Source organism: Alligator sinensis, unplaced genomic scaffold (genome assembly GCF_000455745.1).
Source record: "Alligator sinensis unplaced genomic scaffold, ASM45574v1 scaffold108_1, whole genome shotgun sequence".
Taxonomy (NCBI): Eukaryota; Metazoa; Chordata; order Crocodylia; family Alligatoridae; genus Alligator; species Alligator sinensis.
In genome coordinates this window covers 2351577-2360693 of record NW_005842110.1, presented here as the reverse complement: position 1 = coordinate 2360693, position 9117 = coordinate 2351577, and the positions used below count along the sequence as shown (strand labels likewise).

The following is a 9117-nucleotide window of genomic DNA, read 5'->3' as shown; positions in this document are numbered from 1 at the left end:
CCCAAGGGGAAGAGGCGGGGTGCCCGCCCGCCGTCGGGGCTGGCTGCGCCCTCGGCCGGGCCGAGCTGCCGGGGCAGGCTGAGCTCCGCCCCGGGGGGCAGCGCGTTTCCCGTGCAGGCATTACAGCCCCGAGCCGTGGCCACGGGCGCCGCGAGGTGTCGGCCCCTGCCCCCACAAACAAGTGCCGATTGCCCCTTTGTGAACGTGTTCTGCGCGATTCAGATCAATCCTGGAGACCCGGCGGTGATCTCTGCTCTGCAGGGAGCGCCTGTGCTCCGCTTGTATCCATTATTTTAATGAAAGCAGGATTCACACCGCCCAGGGGGGCGGCTTTTCTATATTTTTTTGCTAGAATGGGCAATGAATGAAAAATCGATATTCACAGGAGGCAAAATGCAGGTTCTAATCCAGACGAATAGCCCCGGCCGCCTACCCCTGCCAGGTCCCCCTGCACCGCTAAATACTAGGAATATATTTCTGTAATTGCTCGAGTGTCTTTAATCTCCACAAATCACGTAACCCCTGGGGACGCATTCTCCCTGCTAAGCTCTCAGTATCAAAGTATCCAGCAGTCACTACGGGTAGACTGAACCCAGCGTGTGCTCCTTGGAAGAAGAGGAGGGACGGCAGGGCGAAGTTCCAGATCTCTAAATTAATAATACGCAAATCGAAATATTGCACAGGCTGAGAGAAAGATTCATTGAACAGGTCCAGGAAAAAGAAAATCCCAAAGTCCTGTCCCCTCAGCCTACTGGAAGGACAAGCGATTCCCTGGCACTTCGCAGAAGAGTGAGCTAAACTAATAAACCGGTGCAGCACACGGGGGACTTCTTTAGCATATCCAAATATGAGGGGGGAGGGAGAGGTGGACAATGCCGTCTCAAAGGGAAGTTTTCGGAATCTTTAAAGCTTGGATATGACTACACTTCATGACTCTCCGTTTGCTCCCCCGTCGCTTAAGCACCATCCAGCAGCTCCTGAACACAAAATACATTTATACCCTCGTAAAAGAGAGGCAACCAGATGACCTCGCCGTCTGTTTGTCAGTACCATGTCTGGCTTTACAGAGCATCATATGACTTGAGACACAAAGCGGATGCAGCGCTCAAGGAGGCTTCATAAACCTTTGCATGGCTTTCTTTTCTTATTTTCAAGTAGCTGAAAGAAAGCCAGACAAAGGTTTGTGAAGCCCTTTCCCCCCCAAAGCATCATCTGCTCTGTTTTGCACCATTTTTTATAAATGTTATTACTCACATGTATATGTGAGTAATAACTAGAGAGACCGAAACATTAGATCAAACCAAACTTTAGTTTGTCAGAAATAAAGATGTCTATTGAAGTTTTTAATTCCATACCGGATAGTCAAAGGATGAGTTAAAATTGAGACAAGCTACCCTTCAACTGATGCATATTATGCCAAGAGATGTAATTCCTGCAGAATGACTGCAATGATCTAATAACACTGATCGCTAAAAACTGACTTGAATGTATTTTTATCTTGTAAAAAAAGCTTTTGAAAGTTTCATTTCTCTGTTAACTGATGCTCATATTTCCCCCTTTTCTAAGAATGTATCCAAAACAAACACGAGAGGATCATTTAAAAAAATTAAATAAACCAATAAAGTCGTCTTTAAAAAAATCCTCCCCACTTCATGTTTTCGATCACTATCACACCTACTGTCTTTTTTTTCCCGTAGTTGCTAAACACATTTTTAACGACGAAAAACCCAGGACAAGACGCGTATTTCTGCGCAAGCATTTACGTGGGCTTTCAATTTGAACGCTGGAAAAAACCAAGAACCTTTCTGTCTGAACACATCGAGCCATGTCTCGCCAGCAGTTTTCCAGAAGAAACCCAGGCCCATTTCAGATCTGTTTAAAACCTGGCGGCAAAACTTGTGCAGCTCCAAGTGAATGCTATGTTATAATATTAATGTTTAAAATGTTGCTTTATACTTGCGAACCGACTATGCAAAGAGCAGTTAACACGAAAGCTCAGAGAACTAATTAGCAGTTAAATAGAGAATAGCGCTTTGTGAGCTAATTGGCAGTTAAATAGCATTCAAAAGACCACACTGCAACAGCATAAGCGGGCCTTTAGCATCTTAAATACAAACGCCTCAAACTGTAAAGTACAAAAGAGCCAGAAGAGTGTATTTCATTGCCAAAGAAAAAGCCAGCCTTGATCGATTAGGAAAACGTCTGGTTAGACGTTTAAAAAGGGCTTTTTTTAAAAAAGATTAGATTTACAAAGAAGCACTTTATTCCCGAAATTAAGAAATACGAGTCTCATACGGAGAATATCATCTACTTTTTTTTTTTAATACCTAACAGAGCTCTTAGCACAATATGCCATACATTTGGAAATCACCCGTCTGTATACCATCAATGTGTCTAATAGGACTGCCAGTCCGGGTGCCAAATGCAAACTGCCCGCACTATTGTTTCTGCTCAGGGCGGGAGAGCAGGAGCACGAAGGGCTATTTTAATGTGAAAGTACAGTATCTAGTGCTATTTTTAACTCGCTGTTATAGTTATTTTCTAACCCTTAGGTCCCTATTTTGAAAAAAATGGGAGAGAAAAGAAATGTGGGGGTTAACAAGTAAGTTATAGTTTTGTCGGTGGTGGTTTATTATAACGGGGGGACATTCCTGATTTGATCTCAAAAATCTTCATTATTTATATCTGAATAAATATGTCCTCATATTTTTTTCTGATTCCCTTCAAAGCTTTAGCCTAACTAAACTCCCATTCAATGGGATTTATTTAGTCGTTTGAAAGATAAATCAGTGGGTAAATTTACAGCCATTTAAAGTACCTTGACTTTATAATAGGACCTTCATTTAGTGTTGCTCTTCTCCCGAATGACGTGGATGCAAAGTGGTGGGCCAGAGTGCCAATCGATTGGCCAATCCGAGCTGCCCCAGTAGAGGACTCGTCCAATCGGAGCGTGCTCCTCGCAGGTGGCTGTGCGGTTATCTGTGCATCTTGTACTGCTCGGGGCTCAGCTCCGAGTCAATTTCCCAGGGAAGGACCTGCCTGTGAGCACCGGAAAACAACCCGACCCACCCCTGCGATTCCTCTGATTTCCTAGTGGATTTGCAATCTGGGCGCAGAAACCAAAGCCAACCAGGACATTGGCAGCTGAGGTCTGTTTTAACCAAGACTTTTTTTTTTTTTTCCCGAGACTCCTTTGCAATATTTTTCGGTCTCACTTTTTTTTTTTTTAAGCTACAGACTGAAACTTTAACGCGTGCGTTGCTGTTGTCGCAGGTCCTGGCAGAGCAGAGGCGATTGCTTCGCTACTCCGCACAAACTTTGCTACTTTGACTTGAAAGCAGGAAAAAAAAAAAAAGACTAAAGAGCCCGTCCCTGGCGCGCGTCTCCTGTGGGTTTAAGAATACAGCAGCTGGCTCGTTTTAAAAGAAGTATTTATTGATGCTCACAAATGTTAGCGGTGGGGCAGATGGATACTAATCGCCAGAGTGCATTCGTGCTGAGCAGTACACCGCTGGCTGCTCTGCATAACATGGCTGAAATGAAGACGTCTCTATTCCCCTACACCCTGCAGAATCCCTCCAGCTTCAAGACACCAACCCTCGGCGGACTGAACACACAGATCCCCTTGGGGACGCCGCACGGAATAAGCGATATCCTGGGGAGACCTGTTGGAGCTGCCAGTAACCTCCTTAGCGGGCTGCCCCGGATTAATGGACTGGCTACCTCAGCAGGGATGTATTTTAACCCAGCAGCTGTGTCCAGGTACCCAAAGCCCTTGGCGGAGCTGCCTGGGCGACCTCCCATATTCTGGCCGGGAGTTATGCAGGGCTCTCCCTGGAGAGATCCTCGACTCGCCTGTCCTGGTAAGTGAGCTCACATCTGATTGTAGCCGGGCAAAGGGGGAGGGGGCCGTCGTTTCTTTATTTCTATCCTACATTTAGACTCTATTAAGATCCCTGAAGTAAAAAAATAATTTTGAAATACACCCCCCCCCCCAAGTCGCCCCTGGTCATATTTTAATGCCCGGCTGCGGGAGATGATTGCTGGGGATAAAGTCCATCTCTTTGGAGCTATCAGAAGGAGCTCCTTTGGGGTGGGTGGGGAAGAGCATTTACAGAAAAGAACGGATATAAACGCGTGTCTGCAGCCGACCCAAGGGACGTAAAACACAGGGCCATGTGGTGGTATGTGAACCACGGTCTCGTAGCCCAGCGCTGGTCTCTAGGACGGGCTGAAACGCTGCAATCCGACTTGATGACATTCTTGCTTGCATTTGGATGCGGCTTCAGCAGCTCTGTGCTGCTTTTGAACTCCCAGGGCTAAAATCTGCTCCCACCTCCGGAGTCATTCCGCTGAACCCGACCGAGCTGTTCCTTGCTCTCGTTTTCCGAGGGCGAGCAGATTTTGGCCCTAAGATTAGATGCAAGAGCTAGTGAGTGACGGAGATATTTTGTCCTGTGTTTTCAGCCCAGACGGGAATGGTTCTGGACAAAGACGGAAAGAAGAAACATTCACGACCAACTTTCTCAGGGCAGCAGATTTTTGCTTTGGAGAAAACCTTTGAACAAACGAAATACTTGGCAGGCCCAGAGAGAGCTCGTCTCGCCTACTCGTTAGGAATGACAGAAAGTCAAGTCAAGGTAAGACGCTCTCTACCACATCAAAAGCCCTGCCCGCACGGCACCTCTCGGAGCAATGGATTCACACACGTTGAAAGGGAATCGGGCCCGCACTGGAGCAGAGCTGCTTCTTCACCTGGGGTTTAGGCTCCCACGTTGGGACGGGAGATAGCATTGAAATGCCCAAGTTCTTTAGTTCAGAAGAGTGATAGTCTCTATTTTCTGGACAACACAATTAGAGCTTTTCACTCTTAGTTTAAAATATCGCCAATAAAGTATTAAACAAAAGTCCAGGGGGAATTTACGGCTATTCCTTATTAAAATTAGGTGCATTTCATATAGTTTTTCTTTTTTCTTACAAGTAGTTTCACCTTATCTTTAACAAAGCGAGTCCCTAGATTGCAAGTTAGTGCAAATAAACCTACTCAAGTGAAATGGTTTCATATTTATCAATACTCCAGTGAGTTCCCTAGGTGCGGTTAGTCTGAGTGTAATTTTTGTTTAACCGCAAGAAACACTGGGAAATGTTTCTAGTTGTGCTGTATGTTGTACACACTGTTACATGCAATTTTATGAGTTAGAATAGGTCTTTTCTTGACCAGGCCATTTCATGCTAGGGACCAATACAGTTTCCCAATGCTACCAACATTTAATTTGAGAAACAGTTAATTCTATCTACAATGCAAAAAAAAAAAAAAATGTAAAAAGAGCCAGGAGCGGGACACAGCACTGGCACTTTATTGTCATTTTCCCTCCTTACGTTGTTAAACAGCAACGATGCGTTTGAATCAGCTATGTCATGGGGAAGGGAGCACAACTGCCCTAAACAAACCTTTCTCTCCAGTTCCTCTCTTGCAGTTGAGCCAGTTCTTAATACTCTGCGTGGTGCTGGTTGGCTCACCTGACTGTTAATAGTTAAAAGTGACGGTCATAGATAGTGAATTTTATTAGGGCTAACATGAGCCTGCCGGATTGCTATTGAATGCATGAAGGTGAAAGGCCTGCTTAAGTTTGCACTCAACTTCCCTTTTTCAAACAGGAGTAACCCAGGACAAGCAACAGTTGCGGAGGGCAAGAGAAACTAAGGGTGCTGGGTGTAAGAAAGGGGAGGGCAGGTGTCGTGTTGGAAGGACATTCACAGCTAAGGGGCTTTCCCCGTCTTCTGCCCGGTCCCAACAGGTGTGGTTCCAGAACAGGAGGACGAAGTGGAGAAAGAGGCACGCAGCAGAAATGGCCTCGGCTAAGAAGAAACACGATTCAGAGACTGAGAAGCTGAAGGAGAGCTCGGACAATGAGGACGATGACGAATATAACAAACCTCTGGACCCCAACTCAGACGATGAGAAAATCACGAGGTTATTGAAAAAGCACAAATCCACAAACTTAGCCCTCATCAGCCCCTGCAGCACCAACTCGGACACGTTGTGATACAGGGCGAGAGCCGCTGGCCCGTGAGACTGACTGCTCCCCAAGGCGCTTTAGAGAAGCTGAAATAACCAGGGTATAAAACATTATAAAGAAGAATTGTAACTGGATGTTTAAAGTGATGTGTTGTACAGCCTAAGATGTATGTGAAATGTATATATTTTTTACAGAATAAGTTATGAAATTATCTTCCTTCTCATTGATGTAAATTACAGAGGAATCTTTCCAACTTTCCCTTTTGTTTTGCTTAATAGTCTCCCCCTTTCTTTTCTCCTTTCTGCCGATGTCCTGCTCCTAACAATCAGATTTTGTTACCGTTTTGTATGGATCGCCGACTCCAGCTCAGCCACTTTGTATATAGTAAAGTTCAGATTTTGTGATGTATATTTCTAGTGTAAAAATGGCTGTTTTATTTCACGCCCTCCTCTTTTACTCAGTGTTCTGGCGGTTTTATTTCTTCTCTGGACCTGATGCTCCATTACATTAAAAAAACAAACAACCCAACAACAACCAAAAAAACTACAGAGGGAGAAAGACAGAGATGTGGCTACTGATTTTAAATTGGATTTGAAGTATTACTGTCTCCATGGCGGTTGGAAAGACTTTGTATAAATCAATAAATTATTTAACAAACTTCTCTTTTAGAGAGTTTTCCCCCCATTTTTTTTCTTTTTTTTTTTTTGCTTTAATTTTCCCTCTTGCCCAACCCCCGGGCTGTTCCAGCGCAAAGGGCCAGTGCATTTGTGGGGCAGGAGCGGCCCGGGTTTACAAAGGGGAGATAATCCCAGTGGGAAAGAGCGCGGGGTTGTTATAGAAACAGCGATGCTTTCCAGCGCGGTTTTGTTTTGAAGCCTCCGCCGGCCCCACTAATATTTCCCGGGGTTTAGTAAAGCTAGGAGCGCTGCCCAACTGTTGCAGGGGCGCCTCGAGCAGCTGAGCCGCCGGCGCCCGTTTGCTCCCTCCCCGCTTGGCTCGGACCCGCTCCCGTGCCCCAGAGCCCCGCGTGCGCGGGCCAAGCCCGGACTGCTGCCACTTGGCGTCCCGGAGTGCCCAGGGCCTGCCCTCGCTCCCGCAGCAGGCCCCGCTCCGCGCCTCACCTACTGCACCTTCCAGCACGCCGGCATGCGCCCCAAAGCGGGGCTGCTGCCCAGCCTCCTGCTGCAGCCGCCCGAAGGGACCACGGGGTCTAGCCCCCTCCCAGCAGCCCCGGCGGCCGGCCGCTGGCGGGGCCCGTCCCATACCAGCGCTTTGCAAGACAGCTGGGAGCAGAGGTGTGCAGGAACGGCCTCCAGTAAGATGCAGGCCCCGCTCCCGGGATTTGTAGCCAGTAAAGCAGCTCGCTTGGAAGCCGAGACTCCCAGAGCCACAGGCAGTGTTGCTGCCCGTGCAAATGGCCCGGCGCTGCTTTGGTGCTAGGATCGCTGTCGTCTGCCCCACAGGGAGCGCAGTGCAGAGGCACGGGACGATCCGGCCTCCCGGACAGAACCAGCCCCGCTCCGCGGGAGGCTGCGGGCAAAGCCGGCGAGCAACTGGGACCAGCGGGACGGACAACGGCCCGGGCCTTCTTGAGAAGGTACCAGCTCCCTCGCCACTCACTCGCTTTATTATCGTACATCAAGAGTTTGCGTTTTTCCCCCCACGCTTTTTAACAACTCACGTCGGGGCACGAGGTAGTTCTCCAGCAGAACAGGTGCAAAAGGCCTTGCTCACGCTTGGTTTTGCCAGAACAGAGAAGGGAAACCCTCAGTATATTTGTGCCATTAGTACAGGAAAAAGATGGCATCAAACGGAGTAAGTGCATGTGAGCGTTTTTAACAGCCTGTGAGGTCGAAGGGCAGCGCCTCTCTGCAGAGGGCTCCTCCGGCGAGCACCGGCTGGAGGGGAGAGAAGGAGCCCGGAGCGCCGGGCGGGGGTTCAGGCAACTGGTTAGAAAAGCTCAACCTTCGTGCTGAGCCGGCACTGGGACAGCCACCAGAGGAGCAGGATTTAACTTAGGTGCTCGGCAAGTCCCTCAACGCCTTTGTAAGTGTTCCAGGTTTGGTTTGCTTGTGTACATAAAACTTGCAACAGTGTGTGTGTACATACATATATATATGCATATATATATATATATTCACTATGTGCGCTTATCCACATGTATCCTGTGTACTCTCTGTTCATCGTATTTTGTACCAAATACACAAGCACGCACATCTGGCCCGCGCCGCGCACAGCCGGGCTCGCCGGGTGAGACTTCTTCCGTTTCAGCAGCAGGTTCAATGCGCGGCGCCCACATATTCACGCGCGGGGGGAAATGAAACAGTGGCTAACACTCCGCACCACCCACTGCTTTCCTTGGGGCGCGGGCCCGAGGCAGAAGCCAAGGGCTGCTGTGTCTGTTCCTACCAGCACAATAGTCAAAAAACCCGGATTTTTTCCTTTTTTTTTTGGTGCCGCGTTTATAGAAACAAGCGAGGGGGCAGTGAGACAGCAGCTCTTGTCAGTCCGCCTAACTCGCGCTTTGCAGTTAGGGGATAGCAATGATTTGACAGGAGACCTCAGGCTTGGGCTGGACACAGGCAGCGCCGCCGGAGCGGAGGGTTAAAAGCATCGGCTCTGCTCCCGGGAGAAAGATGCTCTCGCAGCGCTCCCCCGGGTCGTGCGGGGCAGACGACCCGCAAGCTCCCCTTCTTATGTGTTTGTATCTGGGAGCTGTGAGTATTCAAGGCCCTTCTGAGCCCGACTCAGTTTCAGGCTGGGTTGCTTTTTTTGAATGAATGAGACATTCTTTCTGCTGCTCAGCTGCTGTTTTGCAAGCTGAGCCATGCAACGGGCTGCACAGCGAAGCCAAGCGGGCCCCTGCTTGCCTGCCAGGCAGCCGGGGACAGTACAGAGACGGGAAGCCGGCTCCCAAAGGCTGGGAGGCCGCCCCCGGCCCCGGGAAGCTGCAGCCGCGCTCACTTCAAAGGCAGCAGCTGGCCGGAGCAGCGCCAGGACAGCGCGGCTCCTCGCGCATCGCAGCGGCGCCGGCTCCAGCTGCGGCGGGAGAAGAGCCGCGTCCTGCGCCCTGGCTCGGCCCCGCGGCCCGGCCCCA

The 9117-nt window shown here is 49.1% G+C and overlaps 1 protein-coding gene across 1 annotated transcript; it reads left to right on the top strand.

Annotated features, from left to right (window-relative positions):
- Positions 1 to 3296: 3296 nt before the first annotated feature.
- Positions 3297 to 6049, top strand: NKX6-2 (NK6 homeobox 2). The gene is made up of 3 exons (XM_006024614.3): positions 3297 to 3863; positions 4468 to 4640; positions 5799 to 6049. Exons 1-3 carry the CDS (start codon positions 3449 to 3451, stop codon positions 6045 to 6047), a joined length of 837 nt encoding a protein of 278 aa, XP_006024676.1. The 5' UTR covers positions 3297 to 3448; the 3' UTR covers positions 6048 to 6049.
- The last annotated feature ends 3068 nt before the right edge of the window (positions 6050 to 9117 follow it).